General features: G+C 37.7%; 1 protein-coding gene across 1 annotated transcript in view; it reads left to right on the top strand.

Moving 5' to 3' along the window:
* The first annotated feature begins 983 nt into the window (after nt 1-983).
* The window catches only part of NNT (nicotinamide nucleotide transhydrogenase), a 44,017-nt gene continuing 25,428 nt past the window's right edge, over nt 984-19,572 (top strand). The window contains exons 1-11 of the mRNA XM_057371816.1: nt 984-1,178; nt 8,467-8,696; nt 9,832-10,049; nt 11,453-11,540; nt 12,157-12,245; nt 13,055-13,242; nt 14,017-14,150; nt 15,865-16,056; nt 16,916-17,069; nt 17,955-18,116; nt 18,926-19,036. Coding sequence (XP_057227799.1) covers nt 1,028-1,178; nt 8,467-8,696; nt 9,832-10,049; nt 11,453-11,540; nt 12,157-12,245; nt 13,055-13,242; nt 14,017-14,150; nt 15,865-16,056; nt 16,916-17,069; nt 17,955-18,116; nt 18,926-19,036 — 1,717 coding nt within the window. The 5' untranslated portion in view covers nt 984-1,027. The remainder of the gene's footprint in view (nt 1,179-8,466; nt 8,697-9,831; nt 10,050-11,452; nt 11,541-12,156; nt 12,246-13,054; nt 13,243-14,016; nt 14,151-15,864; nt 16,057-16,915; nt 17,070-17,954; nt 18,117-18,925; nt 19,037-19,572) is intronic.

Raw genomic sequence — 19,572 nt, 5'->3', positions numbered from 1 at the left:
TGCGGGGCTCCGTGTGGGGCGTGTGCGGGGCTCCGTGTGGGGCGTGTGCGGGGCTCCGTGTGGGGCGTGTGCGGGGCTCCGTGTGGGGCGTGTGCTGGGCTCGGGTGGAGCGTGTGCAGGGCTCGGGTGGAGCGTGTGCAGGGCTCTGTGCGGGGCTCTGTGCGGAGCTCTGTGAGGGGCTCTATGAGGGGCTGCGGGCGGAGCGTGTGCGCGGCATGGTGTGGGGCTACTCCGCCACCACCGTGTTCTCCTGGTTCGTGCGGGGTCCAGCCGCTAGTGGGGGGAAGGCAGCGGTGTCCCGCTGTCGGTCGGGGGAAGGGAGGGAGGGAGGGAGGGAGTGTGGCAGGACGGACGCGCGGGAGCAAGGACACGGGAGCAGGCAGGTAGGTAGCCTGGGAAGCGGCCCCGGGGGGAGATCGCGGCTGCGGGCTGTCCCGAGCGGGGTACGAGCCGCCTGCCCAAGGTCGTTCGGTGGCCGCGGGCTATAAATAGCGGCGGGACCGAGAAGGGGCCGCTGCCGCGGGGCCCCGGCGGGGTTCCGGGCGAAGAGCACATTCCCGGTTCTCCTCCCTGCTGCCCGGCGTGTCCCGCTCCCAGTGCGTGCTCTGCTAAGTCTCCTGGGTTCCTGCAAGATGTGTCCTGCCCAGGGTGACTCCTGCGGGAGCTCTGGCTGGGATTGGAGTGGTTTGTTTGGCGCCTTGGGGGCTTTCCCGTGCCACGGTTCCTGTTTTAAAACAAAGGTGTAAAGAGAAAATGGCCTTGAGTCGCAGAAATGCGATCCCCAGGTCGGCTCGTCCCGCCAGTTGCTTTGTTACTTAGTTTGGAAAAAAATTGATTTTGTTTTCTAGCCAGAAAGATAAAGGGGGTGAGGAATGATTGTCTCGTGGCTACTGGCGGTCGACTGGCCCCTAAACCTGCTGCGTTTACATACCTTCTGTCCAGTGTCATTAATAACTCTTGTTTTGTTTCCACATTTGCTCCAGGGATTCCATACGTGGCAAGGAATTTGTTGTGAGGTCTGGGTGCAATGGCGAGCCTTCTGCGTGTTGCTGTCAGTGGGTGCTCAGCTCCTGTTTTTGGCAATGTGTTCCCACCAAAGGCGCCGTCTGCAAATATGCTCTGCTTGCGAATGTTTAGAACCCACCAGGTGCTTGGGTCTCAGGCAGCCCCAAAGCCAGGTAAATTGATTAAAGTACTGTAAATAATGTTTTATTTTAAGACATGAATATAAATAGTTTCTTTTTTTTTTTTCTTTCAGATCCACGTTAGTACAGAAAAGACTTAAAATAGAAAGAACACTATTAAATCATGTCAGCAGCATGCTTGAATCAGTTGCAGCACAATTTTAGACTGGCTTTATAGGGCTTACGCAGAAGGTGTTTGTGTTTATTGTGGATATGATCCAAATGTTTATTATGAATATGATCCAAATAATTTTGATGGCTAGAAGGTCTGAACTCCTGCAGAGATGTTCGTTGCTTAAAGGAAGTATTTAAAAACGCTTTTCTTGGTTAAAAGCCTGAGTTCCCTATGACTTTTGGTAGTGCAGTTCTTATATAGTGAGAGAAAATGCAGACCTCACAAAGAGAGGATCTGCAGGCATGAGTATATGTAGATATTATGCCATCTTATAAAAAAAACAAACTCTTGAATTTGTTTAGGAAACTCTTACATTGTACCACTTTGAAAAGCTATTGATCTGCCTCTTCATGTGTTGGGTTTCTTAGTGTACTTGCAAGAATTGCATTTTAGCAGATACAACTTGTCCCTACAAGTTCATGTATTTTTAGGAAAAAAAAAAGCGGGAAAAGGGGGCAACCTTGTTTCCAGTTTCTGATGTTAGCCTGATATATGAAGATCAGAACTGACAATTTTTTTTTCTCTGTTCTATGCTATGCATAACTTGACAGTTGGAAGACTGAAGAATACATAACACAGGTTTAATGCCCATTAATACTGCATGGGTTGTGTGTCCCTTGGAATTTGGAGACCCTGCTTAATTGCAGATCTAGGATCTTAGTCTGCAAAAGATTAATGTGGAGAGTTGGACTGATTGTACACATGATGTTTAGTTCTTCCAAATGCAGGCAGTAGATAACTTCATTGGTTACTTGAGAGTATTCGGAAAGTACTGCTGTTGGACACAGAAATGTGTGGTTGTGAAAACATGGGACTCAAAAGTAGCTCTGAGAAGCCTGTATTGCATAGAATTTGTGGCAAAACTAACAGTGAATGGTGCATTTTGTGGTCCTTTCAACCTGGTGATTGAATATTTTGGAACTTCAGAAGAAATATGGGAGGAAGGTTTTTTACTCTGAGGGCTCCTGATAATCCATATCACAATTGCATGGTGAAACCAGAATTTATTTGATTTGCAATGCTCTTAGTTGTTTTTCCCATAGTATATATGGGAATATATGTATTATGTGTATATATATATAGATATATAGATATATATTCCCATAAATATCTGATTGTAAGAGACATCTGTCAGTCTTGATATGGCAGATTGTCCCTTGGTTGGGAGCATGAACTGGAACATGGGAAACTAGGTTCAAAGTTCTTTCTCAAATATCACAGGTAAGCCCATTTGGAATCAATTTTATATTTGACCACAAATTTTATCATGAAAGTGAGGAATCTCTTCAGTTTTACTGAAATTGCTACTATGTGTGAATAGCTACTATTACTGAATATGCTACTAAGTGTGTGTGAATGTTCTTGTTTTTAAGAATCAGTTTTGAAAAATTTTTCCACAAGAATGGAGAATTCTGATTAGCGTCATGTGTTTAAACATTCAGTGTTGCCCCTTCAAATGTGTTGTGTGGAAGCCCTTATTAAAGGATTACTAGTATTCATGAAATGCAGTTATTTAATATGGAGAATTACAAGTTTGGTAGTCCTTTGGTTGATAATTAAGCTGTCCGTATAGTATGCTTTGGTAGCATGTGATTTGTCATTCAGTAGAGGACAAATCAAGGATAAAACAACAATTAAATGACAAATGAGAAGCAATTTTATGGCTTGTATTTACTTTCTAAGTGCTCTTGAATCAAAATGCAACAGATACGAAATAGCTGTGTTCTATTCTTTTAGAAATTATCCTTGGTTATAGTAAGACTTGGTAAAGTCACTGTATTACTAGTAAGAGTAAGTTTTCTGAAATGACTAGTCACAATAATTCTACTTAAGGCTGTAGTTATGACTTTCCTTGTCTCATAGCTTTCATTCCATCCGGGCTATGTTATGTGCAATAGTAACAGCTGCTTGAGGAGAAGAGATATGGAGATATGGAGTCATCTGAAAAGGATGACTTGGAGGATGGACAGTTTTCTTACTGTTAGCTTTTTGCTGCTGCTTGCTTATTAGAAACATAGGAACTTTCATACAGGGGTATACAGGTATTCCTGTAACCTGTCTCAGATAATCACTGGGTGCTTCAGGAATAGATAGCAATTTTTCTGAAGCCCTGGGTGAGGTGCATATGGAGTCACTGACTCCAAGCTTCCTGGTATACTGTCAGATTAGTTTGACCTACAGCTCTGTGACTTTTACCCCTCTCTATTTTTTGATTTTTAATATCCTTTTTATTTTGATGCTTATTTCTTAAAACTTCCTGKTTTTTTGCAAACCTGTAACAGTTTGTTTTTAATTAATTTTCTAGGTACACTTAACGTTATTTATAAACAAGAAATATTTTCTTTCAATTTATTTTAATTTTTTTTAAATTTCCTTGCTTATGTAATGGGAGGGATCAGGTGTTCGTTTAATTTTCTGTACCATTTGTTTTTTTTCTTTTTGCCAACATCATATTGCTGTTCTTCGGAATATGTCCTCATCCTCAGAACAGGTGAGATGTTTTGTTTAAAGGTTATTAGAGTAACRTAAAAAATAGGCAGGTTATACGTCCTGTTTTCAATCCCAGAGCWTGTGGCATATAGTCAAAATGTTTCCTTTATCTTTTCCCTAAGTCATCCTCCAATATTTTTTTTGTTACTATTTTGTTGCAAACTGCTTTCCAAATTCAGGTTTAGGGGATAAAACATTGTCTGTTTTTGCTATAGTTTTAACTTAGAATCTTCTCGAAGATTCTTGTAGATAGAAGTTACATGGACAACTATATAGAAGTTACATGGAGAACTAACACTGTTATAGTTTTGTTTACTTGAAGTTTAATTATGTCCTCATTACACAATTAGGATTATAGTAAGGGAATGGGTGGCAACACTGTTATAGTTTTGTTTACTTGAAGTTTAATTATGTCCTCATTACACAATTAGGATTATAGTAAGGGAATGGGTGGCTAACACTGTTATAGTTTTGTTTACTTGAAGTTTGATTATGTCCTCATTACACAATTAGGATTATAGTAAGGGAATGGGTGGCTTCTTACTAGTTTTTCTAACTTCTAGGTTACATATATGCCACAGCATTTAACTGGAATGTATATATTCCATCCTAATACCTGTGATTTTAGTGATTCTGCTATTGATAGTGGCAGAATCTTTTTCGTGTTGGTTTTTTTTTCTGTATCAAAAAAGTACCTTCTACTCAAGTAAACAATGCATTAAAAAACTTCATGACTCAAAATGGAGCTCCAGGTATGTGTATATCAGTCAGTATTTRGAAGATGTCCAAGATGTAATAAAGCAGTAAGTCACTAAAACATACACATGGCAGTTCTTAAAGAGATTATCTGACATGAGGGATTAAAAAGGCAATTTGGAGGCTTCACACTCTCATGTAACTTTAAACCCTTGCAAGGGATAGCAGATGAGCTTTCTCAAAATAAAACCTAAATCAAGATCCTAAGTTTATAATCCCAAATTTCAGCCTTTTAAAACTATTGACTTTGGTGAAAYTGCTGAATTCAACAAACCAAGTCTGTGTTAGTTACAAAGCTTCCTCTAACCAGAGTATTTGTCATACCCTGTTGTGTGTGTCAGTATGGTCAGACAGCTGGGACATCCACATATCATGGCTGGAATTCAAGGAGTAACCTTGTTTCCATTGCTTCGCTAATGGGGTATCRCTGAAGCAGCACCTGACCAGAGGAAAACAAGTTGAGACGCAGGCACCAGTAAATCATCACAGGCCTGCTGTCCACACAGGCTTATCAAGAGTTATTTCCAGCTGCAAGGGAGCTTTGCAATCCTCCTTGCCAGTGCTCAGATTTTTAACCCTTTCTTCCCAAGTCCTGTACTGAAGTTCTAAGATAGGTCTTTGTTTTTGAGCTGTAGACATCTGCTCCATTTTGGTGCTGAATCATGTGGAAGCTCATGGAAGTCTACTTCAAAAATGTCCTATACCTACTCTAGCTAAAGGCTGGCAAACTGACATATGTTTGTTTATATATTCATTTGCTTCTGTATTTATGGATTACTGGACGTCTGGTAGTGGGACAGAGGTGGACAGAAGATGAGGCAAATGAGACTTGTATATTCATCTTGTATTTGATCTCGCAAAGCATTGGAGGATAGCATAGTCCTGAGTATGGGACTCTAATTGTTCTGTTTACTAAGCAAGGTGCAAATACTTTCTTTCTGAAAAAGCTGTGATAATTTTTATTGCATGCAAGATGTAACAATGGAAGAAGTGAGAAATGAGGTGTTAGTGAGTGTATGTTCCTGTTCCTCCTAGCCATTTACTCTTCTATTCTGGTACTCTATACAAAAGTAAATGAACAAAGGGAAATCAGAAGCATCTATTGTCATTTGAGCCTTACGAGCTAAGATTGACTTGCTTGAGAAAAATAAAAGCATTAGTCATATGTCTCTGTGTYTTTAAATTTGCAGTTATCTATTTCCTTTTTGCTATAATTTATTCCTCCCCTTTCATTCTCCTTTGCCCTGCCTTCCCCCCTCCTTTTCCCCYCTTTTCTACTAGTTTTTCCCTTACCCTGTTGTCCCTCCTCTTTCCCCCCTTCTTTCCCTCCTGCTGGCATTCTCGTTTTAGAAAAACTTCCAAAAGAAGAAAGGGAAGGTAGGACTCTGGTTCTTAATTTTTCTCAGTACTTTTTGAAAAGCTTTTTGACTTCTATCCTATCCTCTMCTAGAGTTACTTCCTCTCTGAAATTCTGATTGGTCTCTGTTATCCTAACAAATTTCAATCTTCTAGGTTTCATTCCTGCTTCTAAAAGACAAGAGAGCTCATTTCCACCGAGTTGATTTAGTGAAAATCTGAAGCAGGACTTTATTGTGTAGTAATTAGAAGAGATGAGGAGAAAGGTCTCTTCAAATGACAAGGGTAATTTGAGTGACAGCAACAGTTACCACAGCTGGTAACAAGTGGTTAGTGCTGCTGTGGTAGGTATGGCCTGAGTTGCACGGTGATGTTTAGATTTGGTGTATGCTGGTGAAACAAATCATTGCAAAGCTGTTATCTTTGTGGGTCTGTTGTTTTAGATGTGCGTTCTTGCTCCTGTTTTGATTTTATGTTCTTTTAATGTATGTTTTTCTGAATTTGAGTGTTATCTTGTGATAAATACATGTTGAATGTTCTCCAACACATAAAACATCAAAACACATCTTCAAATTATTTGTTGCTACTTTGTTAGTCAAATTTCAAAGACAAAGCTAGAATGGAAAAAAAATGTAGAATCACAGAATCATTAAGGTTGGAGAAGACTTCTAACATCCAGTCCAGCCTTTGACTGAACACCATTTTSAGACTAAACCATAGCACTAAGTGCCATATGCAGTCATTTCTTTAACACTTGCAGGGATGGTGCTTGGCTCTCTCCCTTGAGCAGCCCATTTGAGTGCTTAACCACCCATTCAGTGAATAAGTCCTTCCTAGTGTCCATCCTGAATCTGCTGTGGCTCAGTAAARCCTTCCCTAGTGCAGTAACTAGACGTAATTAACTTTGTCTGGTGATCTTTCATTGTCTTGTTGCATGTGTTCAATTTTTATGTTTAATGAGAAGTATAAGTAGGTATTTAAGTACCAGTTCTTAGTAATGCTATATTTTTTTTTCCAAACATAACAAGTTGACAGTATCTTGAAAGTTTCTAACTGAAAACATTTCAGATTGTCAACTTTAAACACATTGTAGTCCAAGTTCAATTTCATAGGYAATTAATTTTGGTATTTTAAACCTAGTTCCCCAAAACTCTTATGTTGTAGTGTGTTTTTAGGATTTTTTTTTTGCTTGTTTTTGTCTTAAAGTCAAAAGGAAGYCTTCCTGAAATATGCATTCTTTTCCTGGTACAATTTTTTGTAGAGCAATATGTAGTATGTGTGGACAGTTTAAAAGCAGGTTTGTGRTTAAAAACAAGCCTGTCATCCACTTCCTCCCCTTTTTTAGGTTTGGGGGTTTTTTGATGGGTTTTTTGTTGCTGTTGTTGCTTGATCATTAATATGAGTGCTTTGACTGCTTAGTTATAGTTCATTAATATAAATGTGCTGTAAATGTCATGCATAGTAATGTCACAATCCAGGTTTAAATTCTGGATGGATGTCAGTGAAAGCTGGTGCAGGATTCAGCCTGTGTGTTGGACTGCATGCTGTCAGTGTATTTGAAGCAATGTGGTAACTTGATGTATGATTATTCTGCTTGAACTTTTRTATTCATAAATAATACATTCAAACACTTGTTTGGATCAGAGAAGTTGAACTCCCAGACATTAGCCTGAAAGCCCCCAAATTGTACTTGAACAAAGTTAGATGTTTGTAATTTGAAAACTTTAAATAAAACTGGTCAATTTTAGCTTCAGCAGTCCCCTGGTGTTACTTAGTGGAGCTTTGAACAATCGAAGTCAAGGAAATAACATTGAATAGAAGTATTTTTGAAGAAGCTGGTAGATCGATATTCCATTATTCTTCAATTACTTCTGAATTTGCATTTTTCATTTCTGTGGCAACTTCTAGAGTAGCTTATTGATGTTGTTGTGCCTTTCAATGTACTTTGAACAAGTATTTGCATTCAGTAACAGTGATTTTATATAATTCAATATRCATTACAAACTGTAGTGTATATCAAAGCTGTAATTTTATATACATCACAAACATATTCAATTAAAATGCAGTTTCATTGTTCAAGCTCATTTATTTCTTTCTTCACTCTAATGTGGAATTGACTAGAGAKTGATTTTAATTCTGACCTGAGGTAGCATGTATTATCACCAGAGCACCAGGTATTGTGTAAATCAGGATTCCAGTTACACAATCAGAACTGTGTAAACGCCGATGGGTATGAACTGCACCAAACACTTGTTACTGCTTGTGTGGCTGATTGTGCTGACCTGCTGATTCCTGAGAGAACAAGGATCTCTAGGAAGATGATGTAATTTAAGGAAATGTAAACAATGTTCCTAGAAAATAGCATTCTGCTTTCTGTTCCCTTAGGAGGGAGAATTGCTAACTGTGACATGTCTGCATGTATCTGTACAACATTGAAGAGTGTCCATAATACCAATTAATTAGTGTTTAGTATAACTAATGATGTCTTATCTGCCACTCTTACAGGAATTCCTTATAAACAGCTGACTGTAGGTGTCCCCAAGGAGATATTTGAGAATGAGAAGAGAGTGGCTCTATCACCGGCTGGAGTTCAAGCCTTGGTCAAACAAGGCTTCAATGTTGTGGTGGAATCTGGTGCTGGAGAAGCTTCCAAATTTTCTGATGACCATTACAGAGAAGTTGGAGCAAAGATCCAGGGGACCAAGGAAGTCCTGGCTTCTGATTTGATTGTGAAAGTAATAACTTTATTAGTATATTTCCTACTGCATTGTTTTTTTGAGAAATGTATTGGTAATTTTTTTCTGATAATCTGTGGAAAGTTCAGTAAATAAGGTCCTTTAAATTAGTATTTTCCATTTTGAGTTCTGATTCAAGTTTTGTATTTTCATTTAGTAGCTCAGGTATGCATATGCACCTATATTAATAAAGTATTAATTGACTTGAAAAAAAGCATTGAAAAAAAATGTGGAAAGTATCTTAGCAAATTTTTAACTTCCWTGGAGGAGTTGTGTTTTCTAGAGTGAGGTAGACTAGTTCTGGAGGCTAATCAGATGAAATGCGTGCTCTAATACACCTTTTGTCCAAAACTGATAACATATAACTCTAGTTACTCTTTATACAGAGTGTTTGAAATTTTAAAAATATGAGTCTGTAGCTTTTTTTGAATACCACAGCAACAGTGTGTTTCGAAATTTAGGAAAACTGCTCAAAGTGAATTTACTTGAGAGGTCTTAGGTTGTGTAGAGTCCTGAAGGAAAACAAGAAACAGACCTTTAACCTGACATTGAGGCTTCCCTCACTTGCTCTGTTTGAAATCATCCCATCAGCATTGAACATAGAATTTCTGTGAACTGCTTTGTGAACAACTCTTTTAAGYAGGTTTTTCTTTGAAGAAAAGTGAAAAACTCAGAAGTGAATATACATGAAGATCAGTATCTGCTGGATATCTGGCATGCAATTCCCATGTGCAATTCTGTATGTGGTCATGTATTGCAACCTAATTAGTGATTCTTAGCCTGTAGAGCTTAATTGTCATGTGTGTTGAGTAATCGTTTTGCTTAAAAATGGTGGGTTTGAGGGTAACTCTCTGTCATGAAAGCAAGTGACTGCTGGTTGGAAGCCATCAGATCTTCTGAAGGTGTGTGCTGACAATTATTGCCCTGTSATCAATCCACCTAGAGCCAATTCTGTGATGTGGACTGCAATTAAGAAATGCAGTTATCAGTTCAGTTATGTAAATAGCATTTGATATGTTTTCTTCCTTCTGTACTTTTTATGTGGGAATGGACAGACTGCAAGCTGGGAGRAAGGAAGTGGAATATGTTCTGATTTCTTTCCTCTGATAAACTGGAAACTTCTGTCTTTTTTCAGGTGAGGGCTCCAATATATAACTCGGCTCTAGGTGTACATGAGGCAGATCTTTTCAAGACAGCCGCAACCCTGGTTAGTTTTATCTACCCAGCACAAAATCCAGACCTCCTGAAAAAACTTTCAGAAAAGAAAGCTACTGTCTTGGCTATGGATCAAGTTCCACGGGTCACCATTGCTCAGGGATATGATGCGCTTAGCTCCATGGCCAACATTGCTGGGTATGATTATTTTTTTTCAGCTTCGCTAAGTACGGCTGGTTTAAAATGTGTTTTGATATTAGGTGTATTTAAAACGATTYTACATCTCTATTTTCATGCAGCTCTTTTGACAGGATAATGCTGTTGGAGGTGCTAAACTAACAAAGTTTCTTAYGGTCAGCTTTACAGCAGATCAGAGCAAGGCTTTTAAAATAAACAAAACTGAAGGCAATTCTCTTAATTCCTTGACTGTTTAGTCCAGGGTCTTTTTGCTCTGAGCTAGGTCATCTTGAACACAGATTGTCAGGAGGATCTAATGTCGTTAGRAGCTAACTAACGCAAGCAGCATTCAGTGTGAGTGCAGTTGCCATGGCAGTAACAAACAAAAGAGCAAATACTGTCAGACCATCTTCATGCTTTGCAACTAGTGTTTTAGGTATTTCAGTGAATTAAAATGTTATTGTCAACCTGGCTTCTTTTATTTTTATATATATATATATTTAGTATTTTTTTTTCTTTCTACTAAGATGATGTCTGTGAGGAATAATAAATGTCTGAGAAGGCTGCCAGATTTTGTACACACAAGCAGTTTGCATCTGTGAAATTAGCTTACTTCCCAATGTTTTTTTTGGTGTAATTTTGCTAAAATACAGCAATTCATAATGTATTTAAAGGAATACAAAAATTGTACAAGTTGTATTCCAAATTTGAATTTGTCTAATTTCATGGCATACAGACCTCTTTATCCCTGTTAGAGATAGGAAAAATAGTGGAATGTCACTGTTGAACCACAATGCTGTTAGTAAGAATGCAAGAAAATGTACCTTGTTAAGAAAAGATGAAATTAATAAGTAATCTTTATTTTCAGATAGATCTCCTTGTGTTTACTTGGTGTTCAGCTATCCATTCTTGGATGGGGCAAAAGAAATAGCAAAGTTATATGCCCTAATCCATATATCTCTGCAAAGTTTAGGGGCCAGAAACCATACTTGAATGTACACTTGCTAAGTGAGCTAACTACAGAGTTTCTCTGGGTTTTGCAGTAAYTTTTTCATGCTCCGTTCATTAACAAGCCTCAGGTTACAGCCTTGAAAGGGAGTTTTAAGGACCACAGGGTTAAATTTGGCAAGTTAGGCATTTATTTTCAGGTAGAATTTTATTTGCAAGATTGAATAGTTGTAGCCATCCAGTATACTGCAGTCCAGAAATTATGTCTGAAAATACATTCCATGATTTAAAAAAAAAAAAAAAAGCAAGAAATATGAACAAAGACACACTATAAAGCTTGTGCTCAATAGTAAGATACTAAGCTTTCTTGATCCTACACGTGCTTTGGTCAAATGTTCATCCTTTTGATTGATGCAGTGAAYGGAATTTTACTGAATCTGAGAAAATACTGATATGTGTTCATCCTTGATTGACAGTTACAAGGCTGTGGTCCTGGCAGCAAATCACTTTGGTCGATTTTTCACGGGTCAGATCACAGCTGCTGGTAAAGTTCCTCCAGCAAAGGTATGTGCAATTAAACACATACTGTGGCAAAAGAATATGTGAGTTTCTGAGAACAAGTAACTATTGCTGAAGCCATTGAAGGACCTTTTTCCTGCCTTTGGGCTGTTTCTAGAGACTTCAGAAATCACTGTAATTATTCTCACACCACTTTTTGTTCACATCTATAGTGGTTTTGTTTTGGGAATAATGGAATAATTTGAGTTTTGTTTAAGTTTGCTTAGTTTTAAACATCAGACTAGCTATATGTGGATGGATTTTTCTTTTTTTTTTCAAAATGGTGGACCATAAGTAAGTTAAGAAAATTCAGAGATATTGGTATTTCTGGTGCATTGAGGAGTGCAGTGGAAAGGCTTACTTGATTGGARTCATAGGTAGATTGGGTTGAAGAGAAATGAAAGTAGAATTAGGGAAGGAAAAAAGGGAGATAAATCAAGGAGAAAACCTGTGTTTACTTACCTGAACTATTAGCYACATAAGAGTTGATTCTTAGATATGTCTAATTAGGAGTTACAGCTTTTAAACTGAGACGTATGGGGCAACTCTGCCAAAGTAATTTTGGTTTCTGTGTTGTAAGGTATCTTGTTTAAATAGCTGTTAATGGGATTTATCATTCTAGGTCTTGATCATTGGAGGCGGAGTGGCTGGCTTGGCTTCTGCAGGAGCAGCAAAATCGATGGGGGCAGTGGTTCGTGGATTTGATACTAGGTAGGTGTGTCAAAATTGTCATATCAATCTGAAATTACTTTAAGATTGTTTGTGGCTGTATTACAGTGAAATAATTTGTACTGCACTGAATCATAATTTGCTTCCTACCATTTTAATTCGATCATTAGTCCTTAATTTTTTATTTCATTTTGAAGTCTTAACASTTTTCAGGTTTTTTTTTTAAATTCCCTTCTTAAGCACCCTACATGTTTTTACAYTATGCAAGACCATTTCTGTTTAATTCTATGCATGTTGTGAATGTTCACCTAACACTGAAATTTAGTGTCATTATTTACTGTGATGCCATATGAAACAAAATAAAGTACAGAATGTTAAAAAGCCTTAACTACAAAGACGCACTCCCTGGCAAATTTCTCTATGAAAATAAGGCTTTCTTGTGCTTCCCATTTCACAGTGTGAGGACAAGGCCATGGGTTCTGTGGTTATCTCCCATTTTAGGCACCTAACTTGGGCTGTAGATTTATTAAGTCACAAGAGAAATGCATGAGGAGAGTTAGTCAGCAGTGAAACCCTMATCTTTGAGGTTTTTCTTGGAGCAATTCTGCTGACAATACAGGAAACCATAGGCTGCCTTCATTCCTTATTCAAGTCTGATTGGAACCTAAATTTAGCAATGGAATTAGTTTTTTCATTAAATAGAGAAATCTGAGGGCTTTGGTTATGGTCTTATTAATTCTTGAATAAGTTTTACATCTCTTGTCTGAAGACTACTACTAAAACCACTGGTAAAGTCATGATGTATTTTTAAAGCAGTGGTTTTTCTCTCCCCTACAATTTTCTTTTTCTAGAGCTGCAGCCCTGGAACAGTTCAAGTCTCTTGGTGCTGAGCCTTTGGAAGTAGACTTAAAGGAATCTGGAGAGGGACAAGGTGGTTATGCTAAAGAAATGTCCAAAGAATTTATTGAAGCTGAAATGAAACTCTTTGCCAAACAGTGCCAAGATGTTGATATTATCATCACTACGGCACTTATTCCAGGTATGTTTTATGAGAAAAATGCTGGTTTTCATTTATCTGAGTAAGTTGGCATATTTTGGAGTTGCACCTGCATGAAAATAGAGATTAGTGAATTGCGTCTGTGTGAGCATGCACCTTTACCCTTCTGTGATAAAGGCCTGATTTTAAAGTGTGTGCCGGTTTTTTTTTACAGCTTTTATTTTCATAGACTATCAGTCTTTGACTGAGTACCATGTTTTTTGTACTAAGCAAGTAATAGTAATAAAGYTGCTAATAAATGACTAGTAATAGAGTAAGAATATATAATCCTTTGGCATAATTATTGCATCACTGCTACTTCTGCTATACAACTTGTGCACTGGAACAAGTCTGATTGAAGTGGTACTGTATTTTGTAACTGAACATAGTAAGATAGAGCTTAGATTGTAATGCTTTGTGTTACACAATGTCTGTATTTTAATAATTTATGATGTGGGGTTTTTTTTGTTTTGTTATGACTAGAATTGCAAGATTGGATTTTAAGACTGTTTAAGTTTGCTGACAGAATTGGACTTATCTTTGGTAGACTACACATGAATAACTTTTTTAATATTCTTTGGAGAAGGATGTTCTAGCATCTCCCCTCTGTCTTTATAAACAAACCTTCTGTGATTTTTTTTATCCTAAGTAATGATTGCTTGAAAACTTTGCTTACAAAATTGAAGTTTATATATAGAGCTAAGAGAAGTTATCTCCTGAGCTGAACTGATAGAAAGCTGTATTTTGTGTTTAACTTGCTATGCCTTGTCTTGTCAGGCAAAAAGGCTCCTATCTTGTTTAAGAAAGATATGATTGAATCAATGAAGGAAGGTTCAGTTGTTGTGGATTTAGCTGCAGAAGCAGGGGGTAATATTGAGACTACAAAGCCTGGAGAAATGTATGTTCATAAGGTGAGCATTTTAATCTGCAGTTCATTCTCGGTTTGCCTGAATTCCCACTATGTTTTGTATGCTTGAAATGAGTAGCTGAATCTACAACATTCTTTCAGCTGTTTTGGGCTGAAGTAATCCTCTAGATTTGCATTTGACCTCTATTCCTACGTACATCAATTTGAATATTTTTAAAGAAACTAACACTTTGGTATAGAGTTAATTTGGTTGTTAATGGATATTGGAGGATGCTTTCTACCTTAGCTTCCAAGTCCAGTGTTTGTCTCTTCTGAGTTGAAGTCAGGATTTGATATCTATTTCTTGGTCTGCCTAAAAGACACAGCTGTGGCAATTGGTTCTTTGACTTGCTTATCACCTCCCATGGCTGGAGGTTAACATTCCCTGACTAGGTAAAGCTGAACAGGTTCAGGCTGTCAGTGTTCACTTCAGTGCAAAGTCTCTGGCTTACTCAGTACTATTTCAGCTTCAGGAGGSTGGCTTTGCTTATCTTTGTCTTCAACATGACTGGGTCTCCCACAGAGTATCCAAAGCGCTTGGAACCCAAACTAGATGTAGCACAAATTGGTTCATTAAAGTAAGCAGTTATGGCCTGGACTGAAGTACTTTGGTTTTACTCCAGTGTTCTTTTGCTCAGTTGAGAACTTGTCTTTCTGCTTTTTCTCTTTTGTTTTTGGTGGTTATGGGAAATCTGCTAACAATTTTAGAAATCTTGGTGATGAGATTTATAGTAGCAGATTTCCTAGGCTGTGATTTGGTAATGCAAGGACATAATACTGCTATTTGAGAAGCCTGTAGTRCACTGCTGTCATGGTTGTTATTGACATAAGCAGAATTCTGTTTCTATATATTGAAGAATCACATGTTGCATTTGCCTTTGCGGCTTTCTAGGGCTTTTGATGTCACTGCTTAAAACCTGAAACTAGAGAATGTGGAAGAGAAGTAAGCACATACTTGTATGAAKAGCTTCTGTGGAATACTTTTAGTCAGAGGAGTATTACTCCTGGATTTAGTGTACTGGCTCTGTGTTAGTCAAAATAGCAGCAGTGCTGAACTATTAAGATTGTGCCAGAGCATTGCATTAAGAAACCAGAGTACTGGAAGCATGAATGGATCTTAGCTCTAGGTTGTGAGAGCAGTGTTTTAACACAAGCCTGGTTTTGACCGCATACAGTGTATGCCAGCCTCAGCTTCCGATTGCTTCCTAAAGCCTGATAGCCAGGCTCATTAGTTCTTTAAATAGTGAGGATATATTATGTTACATTTTTACATACATAGGAACTCAGACATATTGCTTGCACAGCTCTGAGGGAGCTCTCTTCACTCCACTGGCATATAAGAAGTTGTCTCCAGTGCTTGCCTTCCAGGAAAACTGAGACTATGCCAAGCATTGGGCAGATTAATCTTTTACCTTATTGCTTAAAGAAARTATTGGAGAGGGCATACTCTTGCACTGATATGCTTTCCTCTCTGTTAAGTCTTGCTGCAACTAGAATTTAAGGTTTTGGATTTGATCATGCTGGATTCTGTAGCTATTGTGAGTAATCCTTCCCTGATTTATTAATGGCAGAACTGCAGGTTGCAGATTTACTTGGGATTATAAACAGAAATAAGTGAAATGGTTTGGATATATATTTCAAGAAGGATATGCTAGAAGAGATGATACTTTTTCAAAGATTGTTCAAATCCTTATTATTTCACTTGGATTTTTTTTCAGGGTGTTACACACATTGGGTACACAGATCTGCCTAGTAGAATGGCTACTCAGGCCAGTACTCTGTATTCTAATAATATTATCAAACTTCTGAAGGCTATTAGTCCTGACAAAGAGAACTTCTACTTTGATCCAAAAGATGACTTTGACTATGGGACTCTGGACCATGTTATTAGAGGAACTGTAGTAATGAAGGTAAGACAGTAAATACTCTCTTTATTTGTGAGTACAGACYTAACACTTATAATTTCTGTCTCTTCAAAATATGTTCAAAGATAATGATCTCTTCAAAGACGTGTTCAGAGATGTTCAGATTTGAGATGTGGCTTGATGGAGCTATGGGTAATTGTGTGTTTATTCAGCTGAGTAYTACTCTGTCCCTTTTTAGTTTTGTCTTCTTGTAAGGGTTAAATGTAATGTAGTTACTATTGAARAATAGGAAGAAGATAAAAGTTTGCATGTTTCATGTGATAAAAGCACAGCTACTTAAAACATATTTGAGACTTTACTACCAGAACAATATTATTTTCCTTTTTTTAAAATAAGTTTTATAGTAAGAGGAAAAAATGGTGAAACTAGAATATGCAGAAAACATTAGAAGGTAATAAAAACTCAGGGCACTGCCTTCAGCTCTCCCAGACCACTGAAATGGTGTGTACAGCTCAGGGCTGATAGCTCTACCATTACTCCTCAAAGTCATGGAGAAGAACAAGAAGTGTGAGTTATCATACTTGGTACCTGTGTGAGGTATGAATGTTGTCTACTTAGGGAATTTTATGTCTTTGTTTTTCTCTTGTTTCTGCTCTGGAGTCTTATGCTGTTTCTTCACCCTGTGCTCTTGGACACAAATATCAAATCTTGTTTGAAGAATGTAAACCAGTATGATTAACTAGATCATGCCTTGCAAACTTCTGTTAATGCAGAAAAGGAACCTGTTCCTGGGCATGACTGTAGGGTGTTAGCAATTGCCTGAATTTCAGGATTAGGAAGAAAAGGCTTCTCTAGGTACTGAGTATCTGCCATGTTAGGCATAACTGTAAATATTTCTTGTCAGGATGGCAAGGTGATTTTCCCAGCACCTCCACCAAATAACATTCCTCAAGGAGCACCAGTGAAGCCGAAGACTGTAGCAGAGCTGGAAGCTGAAAAAGCAGCTACTATTACACCTTTTAGAAAAACCATGACTAGTGCATCTGTATACACAGCAGGTAGGCAACTTCCAGAGCTGGAGAATCAGTGTAGAGTACTTCTCATTTGGCTGATACTTTTAAGCGACCCATCATCTAACTTGTTCAATTTAATAACTGTTTGGGAGAGCAGTTGATTGGCTGGTGTATCCTGGTGCAAAATCAGTGTAGCATAAAAATTGCTTGAGAGGGAAAATAAAATTTAAAAAATTTAATCAAAAGCATTAACATTTCGACAAGTGCTGACTCATGCTCTGTGCATATGTATGTGTTTGGGTTTATTTAAATATTAGTAAAGTGCTTAAAATTCTGAAGGACTCCTGCCAGGGACTGTTCCCATATTTTGCAGCAGAATCAGTTCAATGCCTTTGYTTTCTTCAGATTTTACTCTATTGTGTGAGACTTTAATGTCCACAATCTGCTGTAGTACTGGAAATAGGACATGTGCTTTGACAAATAAGTATTAGCTCTTAATTTCCTTTGTTACTCTCAATGCATCAGAATTTCTGCATGAAGTAATTAATGAATTCAGTAGTCCTAATTTTAGTTCCTGTTCTTCATTCATATGCTTTGATACTTCCAAATAATATCTCAACATAATTTTGACTTCTAAATTTTTTTCTGTAGAACAGGAGAGTGACAGAATTCAGTGTTGGTGTAGAAACCTGTTTTTGGTGCATTATCTGCATGCCTAACAAGTATGGGTGGATTATATTTCTGGCTTTATTTTCTGTTGTAAAAGAAACACTAGCACTGAAAGAACTTTGTATTTGACAAAATGATCCCYGGATCCTGAAACTAGTCCATGCACAGAACTCCATTTTGCTTTTTGTCAGTAATACGCTCCTGTTGTTTCAATGTAAGAAGACATTGAAAAGTTACAGTTTTCCTGTGCTTTCCTTCTAGGTTTAGCTGGTATGTTAGGGCTGGGCATTGTGGCACCTAATGCTGCTTTCACACAAATGGTGACRACGTTTGGCCTCGCTGGAATAGTGGGGTACCACACAGTGTGGGGTGTGACTCCTGCTCTGCACTCCCCGTTAATGTCTGTGACTAATGCTATCTCAGGTAAGTAGCTGTCACATGGCTGCTTTTTATGTGCTTGGAGTAGACACAGCTCCTTTTACTTGAACTTTAGACCGAAGTCTGCTAATACACCTTTCAGAATGCCAAAGAGCATAGTATCCTGTGAATACTTGAGTTTACTTTTGTGAATAGCAAGGACACCTGAAATATTGTCTTTCTGAGAGTATGATCTCTCAAAAAAAAGGGAAATGTGCTGCTCTTTATTTTTAATTTTTGTAAGTAATTTTTCACTTTTGACCTGTTTGCTTAAAGGTTTGTTTTACTTGGAGTGCTGTAGTTTCCTTTCATAGACCATGACGTTCCTCCCATCTTTCCAAAAGTTTGCTCTGAAAATAACTTAACTTTCATATTTTTTACATTATTTTATTGATCTCCTCAAACTATGTGTTGTGAGAGAGGGGGGAAAAGAAAATAAATCCTAAAATACCCATAAGACTTATTACTCTTGTAAAAATACAAATTTTTGTATATCTGTGTGTGGTTATATGTGGCAGGTCGCATCAAGTCTGATCTGCTTTGGTTGTTAAAAGCAATGTTTATTAAACAAGTACCTGGCTAAATCTGTGCTTGAGGCACTGTTCTTCAAAACTACATTCATATACTATTTTTTTATTTTGGAACATGTTTGTATTCCTGAAAAAGACTATAGTAGTCTTCCTTTAAGCATTAATGTGTGAAGAAGGGATCAAAATTTGAGTTATTGTCCACAGTTGAAACTTCTTGTAGGTATAGACCTGTTTAAAGTTACACAGAAACCTTTTCCACTAACATGTTTTTTCTCTTTTAAATAGGTCTAACTGCAGTTGGTGGGCTGGTACTGATGGGAGGACACTATCTCCCTGAAAACACTTCCCAAAGTCTGGCAGTACTTTCAGCCTTTATCTCTTCAGTCAATATTGCAGGTATGAATGTTAGGTTTTCTCCCAAGGGTAACTTCAAGCACTAGCATAATTTTAAAATTTCTTCTAGCCCTTTAATTGTATAATTCCAGAAATACTGGTCTGAGAATGGAGCATTTATCAGTAAAAACGCACCACACCTCCAGTTTCCATAGTAGTTACTGTAAGGAGTTTGCATACCCTGTGGAGTAACCATTTTTAGGGAAATATTTGAATGTGCTTTTTTTTATTTTAGTGTCTTTTGAGTGATGATTATATGCAATATATTTTTTTTATATTCCAAAATGGTAGTGGGTTTGTATTAGTATTAATTTTCCTACTTGAAATATRTACTAGTGGCTTAGAACAAAATTCTGCTACCTTGAGCTTCAGAAGTCCCAGCTTCAATAATAAAAAGGACAACAAAGTGAGCAGTGTGACTTACAAATACTGCTTTTGCTAGAGTAGATTGGGAAAAGAACACAGCCATAAACTAAGCTATATCCTACAATCAGTGTAGAGTATGGAGCCAGAGTAAGTCCTCCTGAATTTCTTCCAAA

Source organism: Malurus melanocephalus, unplaced genomic scaffold, assembly GCF_030028575.1.
Source record: "Malurus melanocephalus ecotype Western Australia unplaced genomic scaffold, MMel_1.1 scaffold_158, whole genome shotgun sequence".
NCBI classification, from domain to species: Eukaryota; Metazoa; Chordata; class Aves; order Passeriformes; family Maluridae; genus Malurus; species Malurus melanocephalus.
The sequence above is the reverse complement of the archived record's forward strand: the minus strand, read 5'-3'. Positions and strand labels throughout refer to the sequence as shown.